This window comes from Engystomops pustulosus, chromosome 9 (genome assembly GCF_040894005.1).
Source record: "Engystomops pustulosus chromosome 9, aEngPut4.maternal, whole genome shotgun sequence".
Classification (NCBI taxonomy): Eukaryota; Metazoa; Chordata; class Amphibia; order Anura; family Leptodactylidae; genus Engystomops; species Engystomops pustulosus.
The window spans coordinates 7,881,754-7,902,675 of NC_092419.1; the positions used below are offsets into that span (position 1 = coordinate 7,881,754).

Consider the following 20,922-nt stretch of genomic DNA (forward strand, 5'->3'; position numbering starts at 1 on the left):
TCGGAAAAACCGCCGCATTTAAAAACGGAAAATGTGTCGCGGAGCGTGCACTTACCTTCACTCAGCCCGAGCCAGTGAACTCCAGCGCGTTCCTATGCTTTTCAGCGCAGCAGCGCCACCTGGTGGACGGCGGAGGAACTACCTTAATAAATCCCGTCCGGACCCGAATCCAGCGCAGAGAACGCGCCGCTGGATCGCGAACGGACCGGGTAAGTAAATCTGCCCCAATGAGTCTGGTATTTGTTCAAGTATTGTAAGTCAAGCACACTGACATACTGGTGTGCCCCCTCTGCCAGTATCTGCTGTGGTTTAAACTTCTTTTACAAAAAACAGCTTTAAAAATTATGAGGGGTTCCAGGTTCCATTAACACCTATGGAGCCGGGAGCCCCTCAGACTCGTTTGCATAATTTTCAAAGCCTTTTTTTGTAAAAGCAAAGACATAAAAAGCTTAAAGAAGAGCAGATCCTGACAGAGGAGGTGCCCACCAGTATGTCAGTGTGCTCGGTTTACAATCCTTCATCCTGGTGGCAGATGTCCTTAAAAAGAGACACTTTAAAAAATATGTAATTTTTGAAGAAAGTTTTATTGACAATCACACATTGCTTACAACAGCAAAATTCAGAAAATTTTCCAATGTACAGAACTTGATTGTACTTATTGATGGTCTCTTCTTCACTTATGCCATACGAGGAATGAATGACATCTGGTATTCTATAGGAACATTTGCAAATCCAGTCATCCGGGGAGCAATATCAGATTCTTTGAACTGCGTCTCTGAGGTTAGTGTGAAATTCTGGAGGATGGTCGTGAGGAAAAGAAACAGCTCCATCCGGGCGAGACCTTCTCCCAGGCAAATCCGCTTTCCTGAAATCCCGAGAAAAAAAATTGTGACTGATGTGCAAAGTGCTTCTTCTTCAGGGCACAACTTAAAGAGCATCTGCCAGCAGGATGAAGGACTGTATGCAAATGAGCCCGAGGGGTTTCAGCCTCAATGGGTGTTAACGGAGCCTGGAGCCCCTCAGGCTCATTTGCATACAGTCTTTTATCCTGCTGGTAGATGTCCTTTTAAGATATTACCACCAGTCACGTGCATTTATAACTTTTGAAACCCTTAACCCTGCCCCGATATAACTTTTGATAGTGTGAACGGTTACTTTACCATTTCATTTAATTTTCTCTAAAATTCTGTAGATGTCAACAAATTGTTTGGCAAAAATCATCCGTATTCCTGCACCTTTTTGATAAATGACTCATATCAACTAACACGAATCAGTAAAACAAAACAAACAAAAAATTTGTTGATTCCTATAATAAATGCATCCCAGAGACTTTCCACCGGGTGGTCTAGTATTAAAAAAACCCAAATGAGTACATCTATATATATATTGAGCGAACCAAGGGTAGCATGCTCCAAAAACTCCTCACACCCCATATACCAAGGTTTTTGGACAGTTTCTATGCATTTCAATGACTTTTAAGAATTGTTGCCTTCATAAAGTGCCGACCGGTGAAGTTGTCTTGCCTAAATTTAGCCAAGATCTAACCTGAACACCAAAATTTGGCAAAATTTTTGGCATAAATTAAGAGGTGACACTAGGACTAGGCAGTCTTTTATTACCCCCCAATTTAACATTCAGCATCTGACACTTGATTAAGAAATCTGGCACAGTTTAAGACTCTCCATGTAATTTTGGACTTATTTTGAGACACTTATGAAAATCTGTTCCAAAATGTCCTGTTTTCTATTCCTCTTGGCGCGACATACCCTGCAATGAATGGTGTGAGATGACCGGATAAGAATTAGGAAGTGTAAGGTTTTGAGATATTTGTTGCCACCATTTTGGGTTGTGTTGAGAATTACGGCATGTTACCAATTTTTATAGAAATCGACATCCTTGACAAAATTGATGGAAATTCTCTGTTCAGGATCATCATCTCTTGGCCGGAACTGAGCTGAAAGTATCTCTTACTCTGTAGATCTGATGGGACCTGACAAGACCTGAGCTGATTGGTGTCACAGTGTTGTTGTGTGTATCCACGTTCTGTGTACCTTTCGGTGTAATATTGGTGAGTGCCCTCATGTACTGAACTTTGGTATTAATTACATCCATTCACCTTTATGCAGTGATTCATTAGAAAAACACATGTCTTCTGCCTCTGTTCTCTAGGCACGATGCCAGGCTCAGAGCTTCAAGCCAAACAAGTGAATCCTGTGTTCCCATCATGTTAACAAGACCATTAACCAAAGTACAAAACAGTTGTTCACTCAATCGAAGCCACTGGGAAAATGAAGCATAACGAAGGGATAACCCAAATAGGACGAGGCTTCTTAGCCCGGTAACAAGTCATGTACCATTTTGATGGCAACAATGCGTCGGGCTCTACCATTCTGCTGGTGATATCTAGTAAGAGTTTTAGTACTTAGTGATGTTATCATGGCCAGCTGGTTCTAAAAGAAAATCTGAGAATTTAGATCAGGGATGGTTAACCTCCCAGATGCTGTGGTTATTGATACTGGCATCTAAGTGGTTTTAAACAGAGAGGGCCACCACTGCCATTCATCAGCATCCAGACATTGAAATTATATGGCATTTTTTGGCCAAAATGTTTCTTGCCTCATTGCCAAATGTATGACCTGTCAGTTTTTACTGACAGTAAAGTAATAAAAAACTAACAATACCCATTCAGACTTCAGCGTCATAACCTTACATAAAGTATGGCAGACAATGAAGTGGCGACTGATTTTGTATTTATTTTGCATTGTGTATTCTGAACATCGACCTATCGCCTGGTTGTTACCGCACTCATCTGTCTCCTGCTGATTAAGTTCTGGGCTGCAGATGCAGGGGCACAACCTCGCCTCAGGCGGCGCACCACCTGCTGGACGAGGGGGTGGCATCGTGCTCCCGCCCGCCTGCCCATGCTCCCACCCGCCCATGCTATTGTCCGCCCACGTGCACATGCTCGCGCCAGCCAAAAGACATCCCCCTTCATGACGGCCGGATCACTGCCCGCCGGCTGGAACATCCCTATTCCCGCCGGCCGGCTTGCTAGCATATTCTGTATTGCATATTATTGGATTTTGTGATCTTTGCTCGCCTCCTTACTTTCCATTTGACTCTTTTATTGTCCTGACTAGTCATCAATGTTTCATCCAATTTTGTGCTACATTCCTCCTGTTTTTGTCTCTGTGTTTCAGTATGGTGCAGTAAGGTAACCTTATCCAGTTGTCATCTACCATCCAGGGTAGAAAAAGCAAGTAGGTAGCTGGGTGGGTTTACATATAATGCAGACCATCTGTGTTTTCCCTTACCTTTTCATTTAGTTTTATGTTCCCTATCAACAGCATTGCATCGGTATAACAAAGTAATAAAAGAACTAGGGTAAAAATTCAATTATTTTGCACTGAGCTATACAATTATTATAAATGCCAAAATAATGTACAAAAAAGTTATAGGTCTTGGAAGAATATGCTGCAGATGTTTGATCTATTTAGAAAAAAGGTCTTGTATAGAAACAGGTTAAAGGCTCCTACATATTATTAGATTTGTATATTGTACTATTGGATTTAACTAATTAAGAGCTAAAAACTAGAATTTTTCTCTTGTCTTCTACAGCCTGTAATTTCACTCATACAACACTTAGGATCATCATACACGCTTAGGATCATAAATGCTTATGAAATGGACGATAATTTTAGTGTTAATGCCCTTTATGATCCTCTTGGGAACAGGTATGACTTTGTTTGGGTTATCAGACGGGTTTTCAGGTGGATATCTTAGAAAATAGGACTATGTAGTGAGCATTGTGTGCGACATACTTCAGGTTGTAGAAGACAGTAGAAGATAGTAAAATGATAAATTCCTATTTGGAACACATGTCATACCCCAATATATGTAAATTTCAGTATTATACTTAAGGTACATCACATGTATTCTTTGTCAGAGTAAAACTTGTAACAGTCTCTGGTTTCTTTTACCTGTAGAGAATGGCATGAACGCGTCACTTTTCTTGAAGCCTCCGGACTCGTCAAGAAAGTGATTTGGGTTGAACTGATCCGGAGTTCTGAACTGGCTGGGATCCCGCAGAACCGTGCACAGCAGGGGATAGACATCAGTTCCCTGTATCCAAAAATAAAAAAATAAACTATGAAAATATAAAAATGGGGTTAATTAATGAGAGTACAAGACATTTTTAGAAGTCCTCCCCTTTCGGTAATTCTTTTTTTTTTAATTGCCTTTTCACAATAAGCCAATCACAAAGAGTCACTGACAGATGTGACCCATAGGGTCAGGAAGTAAGAGTTCTCCTTACAAAGACTTTGCCAGTTGGGGCCTCCTTGTAGGTGTATGGAGACTTATAGCCATTGATGCTCCACTGGGGGATTCTGGGAAAATATGCAAATAAGTTTTCCAGGATGGGATAAAACCACACCTCTTTTAGCTACCTTGTAACACAGCCCCCTTATAACCAAATATGAGTTTCAGGAAGCCTAATGGTATGATACAGGATGAAAACCAAACCTAGAGGTTGCTGCAGCACTTCCGGCAATGCTGTGAGGACATTTCTCTGCAGCCTCCGCATCAGGCTAGAGAGCTCTTCAGAGTGGAGCCTTGATCCATGAACACGACATCACTATCCTGCGACACCTGCACCTGGTGTGCCTACCAGGCAGACCATCTTACCACCGGTGCTGAATGCCGAACGCCGGTGCCGTGAAGATCTATCCTCCGATCGTCTGCCTCCCAACACCAGCAAGGGCCAGTGGAGACCTCTGCAGGTAACGATTATCTGAGCATTGCCTGCATTCTGGATGAAATGCAGCGCTGAAACAGCACCACCAAAGCAATCGTCCAGTCAATCGGGTACAGACCTCTTTATTAACATTACATGAAGACTTCATTGATTGCCGTATACTGATAAGGCGCTACATATAACATCAACCGCCAAAAAACAGGGCAGCCGGAGTAACTAAATAAAGTGAGTACCTAGCGATATTAAAGGGGTTTTCCCATCTGGGCAGTCACATTTAATGTAATTAATTTGACATATATAAACATTTCTTCAATGAGATGTTATTAAAAAAAAGTTCCTGTGTGAAGATAATTTCTCATAAAGGTAGCCATGTTGTCCCTTAGAAATGAGATAGCTTCCTTGGATACGACCACCTCACATTTTGGCAGCAGTGGCCAGACATGCACTATTCAGTACTGCCTGATTACCTGGACTCAGCAATCATTACCACAGGACGGCTGTAGGACATGGAGTAACTCCCAGACATTTCATATACAAAAATCTTTTGTATCTTTACACCATCACTCCAGCAGAGGGGGTCGTATCCAAGTCTTGTTAACTGAACGGCTAGGTGGCTGGATACATTTTGAACAGTGGAAGACTTATTTTAAAGCTGCCAGTGAAGAAGGCTTGCATTACAAGCGGTACTAACCAATACTAACATAATTATTAAAAACTAATTTGGAGATCTGGGGTCATATTTATCAGGACCTCTGCGCACCGCCAGTGGCGCAGAGGCCCTGAAATAATTGCAAATGCTAGCTTATTGCTAGCTTTTGCGATTATTTGCCCCAATCCGCCACTTTCACGCCAGTGGGGCGTGAAGGGGCGTGAAGGGGTGGCACGGCCGGCCGAGCGGGGGGGCGCGGCCGGATGGGAGTGGGCCGGCGCAGGGCGTTACTGTCCCCGCGTCTGCGCACTCGCTGCTGCCGGCGACTTTTCATACGTTGCTGCCAGCTGCGCTTTTTTCTACGCCAGGCCCTGTCTGGTGTAGGATAGACGCTGCGCTACTGGCAGAAGCCTCTTGATGTATCGGGCTGCGAATTCGCAGCGGCGGGGTGATCATACGCTGGCGCACGAGCGCCAGCGTATGATAAATATCCCCCCTGGTGTCTGAGCAAATCGTGAACAGGTGGAATATACTGTCCTAACCATGTACTTCTGTGTGCATAGAAGATGTTTTAGACCTGATGCCAAACTGTGACTATCGGATCTAATTATTTCACTACTATAGAAGTTGCATTAGCTTATTAGCAAGTAAAGCTTGTATTGCACTATACTAACTTCTATTGATAAACTAAGCAATACTGAAGACAACATTTTTCATAATAATTTCAAGCTTGTAAAAAAGGGGTTGCAGAATCGCAAAAGAGACGACAAAGAAAAGAAAAAATAAAGGACAAAAGATCAAAATAAGATACAAGATCTGCCTGAAAGAGGAGGGGGAGGAGGCGAATGGAAATAAGGAAATAAAAGCTCAAGGAAGAAAGGAAAATTTTTAGAATCACAAAAACAGAAACAGTGGGAGACATGAAAACTCGAATGCGTGAGATACCAGAGGAACTCAAAAAAATTCAAAACCAGGGAATCTAATAGCCCAAAGAGAAAAATTCTGCTCAGTCGATCCCGAAAACAAGGATTGTAGCGTGAATATGGCACACAGAGATGTTAAACAATTGGCTAAAGCAGTAGCGAGAGAACTGGAGCCAAAAAGAAGCAATATAGATGAAGCCATAAGTAAAAGTTTCCGGCATCTCAGTGCCGAAATTCATGAACAACAAACAAGATTAGAAGAAATGAAGCCAAGGATCGCAAGTCTGGAAGACCAAGTAGAACGTCTTCAATTGGGACAAACCGAACTAGAGAAGTCAAACTGATGGAAAGGAATGAAGAACTTTAGAATAGGTCAAGGAGATATAATGTCCGGATAGGGGGTGTACCGGAAGCCACACAGTATAATGACCTATAAACCCTAGTGTCAAGAAAAATACCCGGAATACTAAGAATAAATTCCCCGGTATACGTTGAAGGAGTTCACCGCATTGGACCCCAACATCAAGACAAGGTCAGAACAGTCATCGCAAGGATATTGAATTACCCGGATAAAGAGACAATAATGTGAATCTTCCAGGACTATTCGCTCAGTACATCATTTTTCTTCTGGGAGTTTAATTGCTAAAGGAATAAGTTTCCAATTGCGCTCTCATGCAATCTTGAAAATCTATCCAGGAACTGGTCCCACCATGACCTTTACTGATCCTGGAGAAGCACAAAACTATGTGAACAGGACATTCAAATTCTAAAATGTTTGTCTCCAAATTGGGGCCAATTGAACCGAGTTGTACTATATTATATAAGGTTCCGGTTGGGTGTTAAGGTGCGGAGGCAGAGAAGAGCATATCACAGGATACTGTAATCACAGGAAGTAGGAAATTGAAGGGGGGGGGGGGGGTGGCAGCAAAAAATAAAATTGTTTGTAACTCTTTTAGTAATAATAATGAAAAAACAAAAACAGAACAGTTTCTTATGGTTGATGAAATCAATTTTTGTTTTATGGAATGTGAAGAGAATTGCAACCCCGACATCTAAAAAAATAGAGGACTGATGTAGCCATGCTACAGGAAACCCATCTGAGACACTGGGGCACATTTACTTACCGCGGGGCCTTAGTAAATGAGCCCTATTGTGAATTCATCAAAACAAAAGGAAAACCAAACCAGTAGATCTATTCCAGGAGGAACAGAATCCCAACTGCAGACAGTGCTGTTCCAAAGTGATTGCGTCTCTTCAGTACAGTTTAGGAAACTGCTTTGGCTGAGTGAGAGGCTATTGACTAGGGTCAGGAAGTAATAGTTCTCCTTATACTCATGGGGAACTTAGTGGGCTGTGTTTAGAGGGTTATCCCCATTCCTTTTTTGTGGGGTCTGATAATTGGGATCCTACAAATAACTAGAACTACAATACCTTGCCTTAAAGAACATCTACCACCAGGATGAAGGATTGTAAACCAAGCACACTGACATACGGGTGTGTGCCCCCTCTGTCAGGACCCACTCTTCTTTAAGCTTCCTGTGCACTTGTTAAAAAAAGGCTTTACATATTATGCAAATGAGTCTGAGGGGCTCCAAACTCCATTAGCACCTTTGGAGCATGGAGCCCCTCAGACTCATTTGCATAATTTTAGAAGTCTTTTCTTTAAAAAAAAAAAACAAAACAGGGCATAATAAGCTAAAAGTAAAGTGGGTCCTGCCAGAGGGGGCACACACCAGCATGTCAGTGTACTTGGTTTACAAACCTTCATCCTGGTGGTAGATGTCCTTTAAGGTTCCAATAAGGTGTCCATTCCCCACACGAAGAGACCAATATTGCAAACACTACGCTATGTGGGGTTTTTTTGGAGGGGGGTTATCTAGTTATGCCCCCAGTTGTCCTGTCACTTTGCAGATAATGTCAGAGCTTATAAGTTATTTCCATTTCTTCCATTGTTTCCTATACGATTGCTGAGATGTTTCCTTCTTCTATTTCCCACATCAACATCTATTTGGTAGTAAGCCAGGAGCTGGAGTACGGCTACATCCAGATAATGTGACAGAAAATCTGTACTCAACTGTTTGTATAATAATCTAAACCAACAGAATCGTTATGATTGGTAGATGAGTCCTACACGAGTCCTACATGAGTCCTTGATAAATCCTACATGAGGAGGAGGAGAGTATTTTTTAAATTCTTATATGTCTGCACTGTTAGAGTTTATACCAAGGCTCGGAGCCCGGTTTGGACATCCAGTTTGCCAAGTTTTGGGATAAAAGTCAGTAAATCAATGACCTTATATTTATTTAGATTTATAAAACTTTACTAGTCTCATGACAGGTGAACTCCCCTGAACCTGGAGACATTTCACAAATTCTATTCTCTGTAGAGGGTTTACATTTTGTGGTTGATCCTTTAATTAGTTCAATGGAAGAGGGTCGGAAACCATTAATGGTAACAAAACGCTTACTCTAAGCACAAAACGTATTGGGGCTCATTTACTAAGGGTCCGGCAGACACACTTTCGTCGGGTTTGCTGAATATTTCTGTTTTGCGACGAATTGCCATGGGATTTTGGCGCACACGATCAGATTTTGGCGCATCGGCGCCAGCTTGCACGGACAGAAATCGGGGGGCGTGGCTGTCAGACAACCCGATGGATTTAGACAAACCACAGAATTTAAAAAAGAATTTGTGTCGCAAGATCAAGCAGTCACATGCACCAGGAAGAAGAAGGTGAACTCGGGGCAGAAGCGACATCTGCAGGACCTCGGACGCAAGATCTTAGTGAATTGCGCGAGACCCGTATCCACCTCGGATAATGCACCGCGGGATCGCAACGGAACTGGGTAAGTAAATCTGCCCCATTGGGGCAGATTTACTTACCCCGTCCATTCGCGATCCAGAGGCACGTTCTCTGCAGTGGATTCGGGTCCGGGGGGAATTCACTAAGGTCGTTCCTCCGATGTCCACCAGGTGTCGCTGCTGCGCTGAAGAGCATCGGAATGCACTGGAGTTCACCGAGCCATCGTGGGTGAAGGTAAGTGCGAGTCCAGCGACACTTTTTTTTTTTTTAAATGCGGCGGTTTTTCCGAATCCGTCGGTTTTTTTACGGCCACGCCCCCCGATTTCCGTCACGTGCATGCCGGCGCCGATGCGCCAAAATCTGATCGTGTGCGCCAAAATCCCATGGCAATACAGGGAAAATCAGCACAAATATTCGGGTAACACGTCGCAAAAACGCGAATCAGGCCCTTAGTAAATGACCCCCATTGTGTTTTCAGACTAATTCTGACACACAATAAAGTAAAACTCCACTGCTACATCCATTGAGTGGTTTTTCCAGAGTCCCGGACCACAGACAGTGTCCAACCGTCTTCCACCAAATTGATTAACATTATAGCTGAATGCCCCCCAATGCAATGTATGAACCTAATTATATGAAGACGCTGAAATCTACTCTGACGGGGCTACAAAGATTATACAAAACAATTGGGTGGATTAGCACCAGGTCTGACTCGGAGGACAACTGAAAAATTACTTCGCAAATGTAGTTGACCAGTAAGGTGCTCTCAGCTCTAGGTGGCCTTCATTTACCCCTACACCCTATTATACAAAGAAAAAAAAACTGTAAATCTACACTTTGTGGTCAGAGGAGAAATGTGGCAAAATCTGCAAATGCTGGACCACAAAACTGGCCTTCCCAAGACCAGAGGTCTATTTCTTCTGGAAAGAGAATGTATCGGTGTACACCCCTTCAACTTGGTTCTTCCCTCTCGGAGACCTAGCCATATATTGTTGAGCTCTAAAGATCTAGACATACATTGTTGAGCTACAGCCATATTTTGTACCGCATAGTTGCCAAAAACATGCTCTTGGATATAGAAAAAAAAAGTTTGTCGTAAAACAAATTGCGTCAAGTTGGCTTTGTGAAGCATCTAAATGGAACTTTCTTTTTCATTCTTCCTAGAAATGTATGAATTAATTAGCAACTGGGCTGTGTCAATGAAGGCGGCTGGAGGAAGGGGGGTGGTGAGCTGAGACCTTCATGTTTTTCCTAAAAGTGTCAAGGGGGATGAAATAAGGCTTACACTCCAGGTTCCAGCACTACTTTTGTCATTTGTTTCCTTCACTCCTAGTTGGGTTCAAAGTGTTGGGGGTCATGGGACCTGCTGAAATCAGTGGCCTCAACTAGATGTAGAGTAAAGTCATTTTTCTAAACCACTTAGAGCAGTGGTGGCGATCGGAGCCCTTTCTGTGGGCACTCAGGCCATCGGCCCAATTTCACCAAACAGGACCAAATCCACCAAATCTTCCGGCAGTCCCAAGCAACTTAACAACAATGCTATTTTAAAGAGGCACTTCATTGGTTGTTTGAAACTGCGGGAAAAGTGAGAAGGTGTTGACAGAACTGCATTGTCTTTGGAGCTCATCCTGCTGGACCAACCATTCCTCCTGGACAATGATAGTCTGAATTTGCTCTCATTCTTTCAACTGTATTGGTGGCCTCAGGGGGCCAATACAGTTGAATGATGTTAAAGAACAGGTAGCCATAAGTTACTGCTTGAAATGCCATGTTGGCACTTCATGGTAAATAAGTGGATTTTGGTTGTAGTTTGGGCACTCGATCTCTAAAAGGTCCGCCATCACTGACTTAGAGGCTAAGGCCCATGAGGCTTCTAGCACTTCCCAAGACCCCTGAGACTTCCAGCTCGGCAAACAACTGCCCCAGCTAAATTCGGGAAACCTCTTGAACTATTTTTATAGTAATTTGTTCATTACTTACCTTTGGAATGGTGAATCCTCTGAATGTGGTGTCTCTGATGACAGTGTGGGGGACGTTCAATGGGATAACATCACTGAATCTCTGTATCTCATGGATGACCGCATCCATATAGGGCATCTTGCTCCGATCTTCAATATTTGGACTTCGGTTTTGGCCGATCACTGTGTCTATCTCCTTGTGTAACTTTTCTGGAATGAGCGTAACCCTCATCATCATTAAGATTATCAAAGTGCTTTAACCTCCTTTTATACACGTCAACACATTTTGCGGATTCTTTAACTATTTTTATGTATATTAAAAAAATTTACAATGTTTTTGAATGTTTAATGGCTACGGCCAAAAAAAAATTGCTTGGTCATACTACATCAGTTAATTGATCAGTTAATTATTGGCCACGTGAACTTGTGACAACGTGGTCAAATCAATATAGATATGAACTATCACACACAGTCACCCAAGCGTTGCCTCCATTTACCTTGTATCTCCTTGTGCTTGATAAGGATGAGGAACCCGTGCCTTAATGTGGTGCTGACCGTTTCTGTCCCAGCAAAGAACAAGTTCAGGACAGTCAGTAAGAGATTTCTTAGGTTGAATTCGGAAGTAGGGTTTTCATTTTCCTGCAGTGTAAAATGATTGGAAAATTTAGAGGGGTTCTCTAGGAATTTTCTGGAATCTAATATCGATGACCTATCCTTACGTTAGGCCATCAAACTAATAGTAGCTGAACACCAATCCAACCCCATTAATGGGCTATTAGAGGTATCCACAATCACACAGCTCCATACCTTGAATTGTGGCCAAACCAGGCTACTGCAGCCCATTTATGTCAAACTCTTTACATATTTTCATTTAACGTCACATTTAAGTTACAGCTTTTTCATTTTAGGGAACTTTTCTGACAAGGGTGCATGACCTGCATGTGCTGCCACCCTTTGCACCCTATAAATTGAGCCACAAATAACTTGTTCCATTGAGTTCTTCTTCCTGTGACTGTATCATATAGTGCGGAGCCATATGTTTAGTCTAGAGCTTGTTTCCCGCTGCTTATTCTATAACAAAGATCAAAGAGCTTTTTAGTTTTGATCCTCCAAAGAATCCATCCATTGTTCTTTTCCTATACATGATTTGCTTTCCTAATCCACAGTAGTGGAAAAAACAAAATGTATTGGAAAATAAATGACGTTTTGTCTCACATTGTAGGTAAGCTTTGGTTTTGGTACCCTAACTAGATGTTCCCATATAGGACATTTATGTAATTTCTTGTGGATATCTATTCCCATAAATGTTCATGGCTGAAAATACAGATTGATTATAGTTACGGACCTGTCTCTGTTTATTTTGGAATTTATAGTGACTCTTGGGTTTTGACCTTGGTCTCACTATAACTATGGTGTCCAACATTGCTCTTAAGACAGGACTGGTGGGATCCAAATCTATTGGGGCTTATTTACTAATGGTCCGTGGCTGCATTTCCATTGGACTTACCAACATTTTCGGGATTTGGGCCGCTTGGACAGGTATTTAGCAGGGGATTGTGTCACACGCCATCGGAGTTTGGCGCAGCGGCGCCGGCTTTCATGCGACAGAAATCGGGGGGCAGGCCGTTGGACGATCCGACTGATTTGGACTGAGCACGGAATTTAACATTTAAATTGTGTCGCAAGATCAAGCACTTACATGCACCAGGAAGAAGAAGGCGAACTCCGGGGTCCTGAGCGGGGAATCGACACATGCAGGATATTGGGTGCACAATCATAGTGACTCCCCGCACAGCGCATTATACACGGACAATGCACTTACATGCACCAGGGAGAAGAAGGCGAACTCCGGGGACCTGAGCGGGGAATCGACACATGCAGGATATTGGGTGCACAATCATAGTGACTCCCCGCACAGCGCATTATACACGGACAATGCACTTACATGCATGTTAGCAAATTGCGGCAGATGTGCATTCCGGTCAGACAATCAGGGAACGGGCCAGGGACGGGTAAGTAAATGTGCCCTATTATGTTCCAAATTGATAATCCTGTGGTAGCTGCTTTTCTCATTGTCTATTTTATCAAGCTCATAGTCATGACACCAGAGTAGGGACCCCCAAGGCGTCTACATAACTCAATAGGGTTTATGAAATAAAATTGGTCCAGATGTGAAGGCCACTTTGTTTCATGTCTCCATAATTCAGGTTCCTGATGGCCATAATTGTAAAAACGTTATTGATCAAATCAATGAGATTGAGATACCTTCTGCATTTTGGTGATGAAGCAATCAATATAATCTCTGGGAGAAGTTGGGTCTAATGTGGCCTCATTCATCTTGACTCTTTCAGCTACAAATTCTAGTAGCCTCTCGATGATGGGATTGATCTTCTGGTGAGGTCCAGGCACATAGTCCATGATGTTAGGAATCATTTCCTGCAGCTGGAGAGAACATGAATAGATTATTAAGAGCTATCTGCGGTAGAGGGACATCCCTACAGATCAAAATAATATTTCTGCCCATTTCCTTTCAGATCAGTGTGACATAAACACAAAATTACTTCGATGGGCTGAAAGGTAGGCGAGTGGTGAGACTTAAGCCTCTTTCACACAGACTTACGCTCGCCTGGCCATAGCATACAGCCACGCTCTGGATAGGCAAAGGGATGAGGGCTGCTCACCCCTCCCCTCTCCATAGCGAGGCATCATGCCGGGCCATACATACAGGAATATATAGAGCATGCTTTCTCTTTTTTCCATATACAGTATGGTACGGGGGTACATGTGCGTCCATGGGGACATATATTCCACCACAAATCTCCCGGCAGATATATGTCCCCACAACGTCCATATAAAAGGGGCATTAGTGTGGTTCTTATAAGCTGCCTCTCGGCCAACTCATTGGCCAAGTATAAAACCCACTTTAGACTGAGAAGCCATGCCAGATATTGATAAGTCTTCATGTGTGTTAATATACAATTCTCTGGACTCTATTTACCTGACTTGCCATTGCATTTCTGATTTTGTACTGTGCCGCCATCTTGTTGTGACTTTGATTTGGACTTTGATTATTTCCTGGTTAATGATTTTGTCCTGAAACACTAGTTTTGAAATGGTTTTCAGACTTTGGTTTTGCCCATCATTTTTCCATCCTTTTACACTAAAGGAAAGGTTGCCCTTACTTACTCTTCTCCCCCACATATTGTGATATATGGTTTCTTTCTGGACCCTGAACATAAACTATTCAGCACCAGAAATGCTTATCTATCCCTGGTAGAGATCAGTTGTCATTGCTCAAGGAAGGAGTTACAATAAATGCTAGTATATGGGGTTAGTGTACCTGGCCCCACGTTGAGCTCATCAGCACAAAAGTCTCATTGAACAAGTTGATAAGCTTCAGGAACTTCAAGTCTTTGTATTCAAACCGGTTCCCAAATACAACGGAGCAGATGACATTGGAGACGGCCTGTGCCAGGATATTCCTGGGATCCACTGGTTTTCCTGTTGGAAACAATTGATGTAATCATAATACATAACTTTTCTAAGAAAAAAAGTAAAAATTTAAGATAATTGGAGGCCAACAGCAGTTATGGACATGAATTAATGTGGTTTTCTGGTCCCTACGGCTGTAGTTGAGACGGCGGAGTTACTGCATCCTAAGGTTAAGTCATTAGTATCAGATTGATGAGGGTCCTGCCCAAATTCAATAATAGAAGTTACAAAATGAACAGAGCCAGAAGCACCAGGCTCTTTCCACTGTATAGCAATGGACTTGGGGAACTGCAGTTCCGAACTCCCACTTCCTTCCGAAGTGAGTAGGAGCATAGCTGCAGTTCTCCTAAATGGCTACTATACCATGAACAAAGTCTTCAGGTGCCATCCCCTCTATAGGTTCTGATATTGGTGGCAGACAAGAATAGGAGATCAATGTGTGATGGGTCAAAACCCCAATCTCATTCTACTAATAATTGGTCATTAGAATCTAAAATGATCACGGAGACCAACAAACCCCTTTAGGTCCTAAAACTGGACTGTTTGATCCTGGGAACCCACTCACATAACTGAAAGATAAAGTTTGGATATGTTTTATGACTTGCTTTTTTAATGTATGATTTTATAATGAAGTATGAAATAATATTTAGGTTTATCATGATGGATTCTGATGGTGGATTTCCTTTAGTGTAAGAAGTAGCAGTAGATCAGTGTACAGGAAAGCAACCGAGGAGAAATGGTTAAATTACTCTACATTTCCTCCATTCTCACAATATCGAGAGCGGATGTTATGTGATATAACTGTAGTGTGCTTACTTCTTACCCATGTACAGCCGGTATCTATACAACATTATAAAGGAGTCTACCATACATAGAGCTGAGCTGCTGTATCTAAGCTGCCATTATAAAGATATTCCCTTTACATTGAGCTAAGGTTTAGGTACATAGTTATATCCCTGGCCATATGCCATAGGAGGGGGCAGTATTACTAAACAGGGTGGCTCCAGGTTTAAGTAGGTCCCTGGGCAACACAACCTTAGTGGGCCCCTTTCAGAAAACTTGTATCCCAGCGCATTTCGTCCTCTTGCAGAAGCCACACTGCCCCCCCGTAGCCACACTGCCCCCCAGTAGCCACATTATCCCCACCCATAAGCCATACTGTCCCCCCGATAAGCCACACTGTCCTCAATCCCCCTAAAGTGACACTGGTATAATTGATCTCAGGGCCAAAATTTTTTTTTTCACTGTACAAGTGGGTCCCTCTAGCACCCTTAGTCCCCGGCACTTGCCTGGGTAAGTCGGGTGCCGGCGCTGGGCCTGTTTCTAATGGTTAGTGGACCCAAAACTGTAATATTCAGGTCTGTGCCAAACATTGCTGGTTCTGGTGTCCCGAAATTAGACTTTATTCAGAGGTTCCTGTTTGGCTAAGCACCTTCTGCCCTTAATCTCCTACAATCGGTGGCAGCATTTAAGTAATCGGCGCTACCATGTTACCGAGGATCGTAGCTCACTGTGACATCATTTGCTGAAGGCGCTTAAAGCATTTGACACCCAAACAGAATTTTGAGATTTTCGTGTAGTTCTTGAGGTCGCTCATCCCTACGTATAACTTATAGGGACTTTTGCTGTGATAGTGACACCAATTTAAGAGAATACAAGGAAATTCATACGATCGTATTTCCGGATTGCTTCCAGCAAACATTGCGCTTCTTCCTGGATCCGTTCCTCGATGCTCCTCTTCCCCATCCCGAAATTCCTCAGAGTCGTAAGTGAGAAGCGGCGAAGCTGTTTCCAGCGTTCTCCATTACTGAACACAACACCTGCATGAAAGATTCTTCATAAATCATGATATCCCTTTAAGCAGTTCTAATGTTTTATATTTAAAAAATCTATACTATTATACTCAAAATACTTCAAATAATTAGGATAATAATAATGTCACTGCTTCATGTATAAACATTCTGGTTTAATAGTTAATTTTGTCAAATGAATGTGCCCTGCAATCTGTAAATTGGCCGATTTGTTTTCTATTTTTCAGGTTTCTTTGATTCTTATTTGGGGGGTTGAAATTTCGTTTAAAATCACAGGTTGCAGCCAAAGTTTTACTGTATTTATAGTGTTAGAAATCACAAGTTACGATTGTTAAGTCTGCAGTCATAATTTTGCATTTCTAGGGTCCTAATATTTAGAGTTGTCGTAGCGAAGGGCAAATATCTCTCGTAGAGATTGAATGGAGCAGCAGGACTGATACTTAGCAGATACTCCATCAATACCCGTGTGCTTGTGACTGGTCAGTTTAGATGCAGATCCCCACCAATCACAAGGAGTTAAATGGAGATAAAATTTAAATATTGGAGAACCCCTTAGAGAGATAATCAACTAAATCTGAAACATTAGAAGATGACGACAGTCTAGTCCAGTGGTGGCGAACCTATGGCACGGGTGCCAGAGGTGGCTCTCGGAGTGCTCTCAGTGGGCACTCAGGCTGTTGCCCCAGAACAGAGTTAACGAGACAGGCATTAAAAGCCTTCGTGCTGAAACCCCACGGAACACAAGAACGGGGGTCCAATGTATGCTCATGGTCGCACATGCGCAGGCACCCACTTTAATCTCTATGAAGCTGACAGACATTGAGCGCCATACTCTGCAATCTCTCAACTCCATAGAGTTGACCAGAGCAGCCCGGTCATGCACGACGGCTGCTCCCGCCATCTAAGTGGACACCTGTTGTGAACAGGGTCAGATTATCATTGGACCTCTTGCTCTGGGCCGCACGAGAATCCCCACTCAGGGGGCTCCCAAGAGAAGCTCCAAAATTTCCCCTTTTGCTGTCAGTGATATTGGGGGCCCAGGGACCTTAAGAAGAATTGAAAAAGTTACTGCTTGAAATGCTGCATTGGCACTTTGCAATAAATAAGCAGGTTTTGGGTTGCAATTTGGGCACCCGGATTATTAAAGGTTCCCCATCACTGGTCTAGTCCATGATTTCAGACCCGTAATGGTTTCCTAAGGAGCCATAATTTGAAGTCAATGTCATGCAAAGATTCTCATCACATATCTGATCTAGTAGAGTTAGATCCATGTACGTGGCTGTGGTAACTTGTGGTAAATTAGATCTCTCAGTGGTGCCTAAAAGGTTGATTTATTTTTTGCACATACAAAAACATTTCCTACCAAATCCATCAAAGATTTTGTCCACTGAAGGCATTTTTCCTCTTCCACTGAAGTCCTCTCCTTGGTCAATGAGAGCTTCTTTCACTGCCCGATAGCCGCTAAGGATGACTATGGGACGCTGCCCAAAGTAGAATGTGAATACCGGTCCATAGTTTGACCCCATCTATGTAGGAAAAAGTAATGGATGACTCCCGGCTTATATCATATACATCATTAATACATTAGCAGGTCAATCTTTGACATTTGTCCAAAAAGTATCAGGAGGATCCGGCTTGAGAAGGTGAACAATTGTGTATTCCCATAGTAACGATAAAGAGAATTATATTTGTTTACATTAACTATTAAAGGGATGTTAAAGGACAGGTGGAGAAGTGGTCTTAAATGGGAAAGGGTTTTAAGACCTCTCTGCCCCCTGTGATTTCTGGTGAAGCTCTCTGGATGCTTAACTTTAGTCCCAATAATCATAGTTTACACAGTTGAAAAAAGACACTTGTCTATCAAGTTCAACCAAGGAAGGGAAGGGATTGCATGAAGAAGGGATTTCTATATAACATAACATCAATGTTATTTAGGTGTAAAAAGGCATCTAGACCCTTCTTGAAGCTCTCCGCTGTCCCTGCTGTGACCTGTGCCTGAGCTCTCTGCTGTCCCTGCTGTGACCAGCGCCTGAGGCAGACTATTCCACAGACTGACAGTTCTCATAGTAAAAAAGCCCTGTCGATTCTGGTGATTAAACCTTGTTTTCTCCAGACGGAGACAGTGCCCCCTCGTCTTTTGATTTGATTTAATCTGGAGCTACTTTCCACCATATTTTTTGTATGGACCATTTATATATTTAAATAAATTAATCATGTCCCCTCGTAGTCATCTCTTTTTAAGACTAAATAAATCTAGTTGATTAATCTTTCCTCATAACTGAGACCCTCCATACCCCTTATCATTTTTGTGGCTCTACGTTGAACCCTCTCCAGCTCCAGGGCATACTCTTTGTAAGGTGTCTGTAATGAAGCTTTATTGATAATCCTTGGTCCCATGACAGCACAAAATAAAAAAAAAAAATCTAATTGTCTGCAGTTACATTTATAAAATACATCTATTCCAACTTACATACAAATTCAACTTAAGTACATACCTTAAGAACGAATTTCTAGTGTAAATAATTCAATATAACAATGTAACATGCTAAGAAACCTGCAAAGTCTAACACAACCACTAGTGAACAGTAGTATAATTTTAAGGCATGAGGTGCTGGTGTTAGGTGTCGCTTTTTGGGCAACCGACTTTAGTACTGTTTTGTACTGTGATTTTATATTGTGAAAATTTGGCACAACATTGGATGAACAAACTTGCATCACAACATTGTAACAGCCTGTGAATCTCATCGCTCATATGTTTCAGTATCAAAAGAAAATTAAGCAAGTACTATCCTAAATCTAAAATCACCAAACTCACAAATCCATTATCTCGAGTTGTGTTCTAGTTTATCCCTGGATCTGATCTAGTTCTAGCAAATCCTATAAACCCTGACTCCCTCGGAGTCTTCCTAATTTTGTTATATGTCTGTATCGCACTACGGGATTTGCCCAATATAAATAAAGATTCTTATTATTTCAGGCAGTCCCCAGGTTACATACAAGATAGGGTCCATAGGTTTGTTCTTAAGTTGAATTTGTATGTAAGTCGAAACTGTATATTTTATAATTGTAGATCCAGACAATTTTTTTTTACCCCAGCGACAATTGGAGTTTCAAAATTTTTTGTGGTAATGGGACCAAGGATTATTAATAAAGCTTCATTACAGACACCTTACAGCCGATCATTGCAGCCTGGGACTATAGTAACATCCAGAGAGGTCACCAGAGGTCACAGGGGGCAGAGGGGTCCACCTATAACAAGGGGTCGTCTGTAACTAGGGGTCGTCTTTAAGTCGGTATATGCCAGTGGTAGTGTTTAGTAAATTTAAGGGCTTTTTTAGGTCACAATCTTCCTTCTCCACCAATGGTCCACTAATTTTGTAATTGGTCCTACTTCTGCTTAGTTTTATTCAAAATGATCAACTTCTGTCTGGACTTTACAGAAAATATAAAAACTGACCTCCATCAGAGATTTCACCATCTCTCCTCTTTTGATTTGAAGCAAATTTCCAATCACCGGTAATGGGGTCGGCCCTGGAGGTAAGTTACGTTTCCTGTAAAGTTTGTCCCATGTTGAGTAGATGAGAAGGAAGGAGATGACCACAGCCAATAGAAGGGACCCCAATACTGTAGGATCCATGTCGTTTCCAGATCTATCTCAGTCTTCTCCGTCCCATATATATAGGATCACTGGAGCTCTCCTACAGCTTTATTTCATGGAATTGTGTTAATCCTCTTATAGGAGATATTTTGAGTTTGTTTTTTTTGTTTACCTAGAATTTAATAAGGGCGTTTATTGTGAAATGTTCTCTGCAGGATATTCTTCCCATATACAATTCCAATAATCACTTACACCGAAATCTTCAAACAAAAAAAAGTAATCCTAATCCTCATTAAGATTGCCAAACCAGTATGAAGAGAAGTGATTGACTCAAGACTACACGGATCCACCCCAAAATTTGTAATTAGCATATAATCCAATTTAGAGATGTAATGTTACGGTATTATTACATGGACGTCATTCCTACTTGACTCATTCTTAAAGCAGACATACAATAGAAAGACGGACAACACAAATCTTTGATTTAAGCATCATAAAGCCTTCATCTTACTCTGCACACTATAATTTAGGATAACAGATGTTCCCCCACCACACCACCTGTCAGGACTCGGAATCAGTGAACCTCCTTGACTACCACGGGAGATGACACCTGGGACTGGAATCTAAGTGGCACCTGGTCTTCACCAGAGCCCTCCGCAAAGCAGGATGGTCTTGCCGTAGCATGCTGGCAGGCAAGGTCGAGGTACAGAATCAGCGTTCAGGCTCGAGATCAGGTACAGGCACGAAGTCAGAGCTGGCGGTAGAGATGCAGAGGTCAGAGGTCAGGTCTGAGGTCACAACAGGAGATCAGCGAGGAACAGGAATGGGAACAACGGCAAGGAACGTAGGAAGCTTTCTGTAAGACTAGTCTGCGCAAAAAATTGTCAGGGAAAGATAGGAGCCGGCGGTCTTTATGGAAACCCGGAAGTGGC

General features: G+C 42.4%; 1 protein-coding gene across 2 annotated transcripts; it reads right to left on the minus strand.

Annotated features, from left to right (window-relative positions):
* Positions 1–659: 659 nt before the first annotated feature.
* LOC140077759 (cytochrome P450 2G1-like) lies at positions 660–20,047 on the minus strand. 2 transcript variants are annotated; one of them, XM_072125201.1, is made up of 9 exons: positions 19,850–20,047; positions 17,756–17,918; positions 16,252–16,401; positions 14,430–14,590; positions 13,355–13,531; positions 11,587–11,728; positions 11,112–11,299; positions 3,981–4,122; positions 660–865 (listed from the first exon to the last, which is right to left on the minus strand). In XM_072125201.1, the coding sequence occupies exons 1-9, from the start codon at positions 20,027–20,029 to the stop codon at positions 678–680; spliced, it is 1,491 nt and encodes a 496-aa protein (XP_071981302.1). In that variant the 5' UTR covers positions 20,030–20,047; the 3' UTR covers positions 660–677. The 2 variants fall into 2 exon arrangements, with proteins under 2 accessions (XP_071981302.1, XP_071981303.1); XM_072125202.1 differs by lacking the exon at positions 13,355–13,531.
* Between the last annotated feature and the right edge of the window lie 875 nt (positions 20,048–20,922).

Bases quoted from the DNA above. Each gene is read 5' to 3' on its own strand.
- LOC140077759 (XM_072125201.1), bottom strand. From the start codon at position 20,029: ATGGATCCTACAGTATTGGGGTCCCTTCTATTGGCTGTGGTCATCTCC. The intron at 16,402-17,755 runs GTAGGAAATGTT...TCTTTCATGCAG, and splicing joins CAAAATCTTTGATGGATTTG to GTGTTGTGTTCAGTAATGGA. The intron at 4,123-11,111 runs GTAAGTAATGAA...TTTTGGATACAG, and splicing joins GAGGATTCACCATTCCAAAG to GGAACTGATGTCTATCCCCT.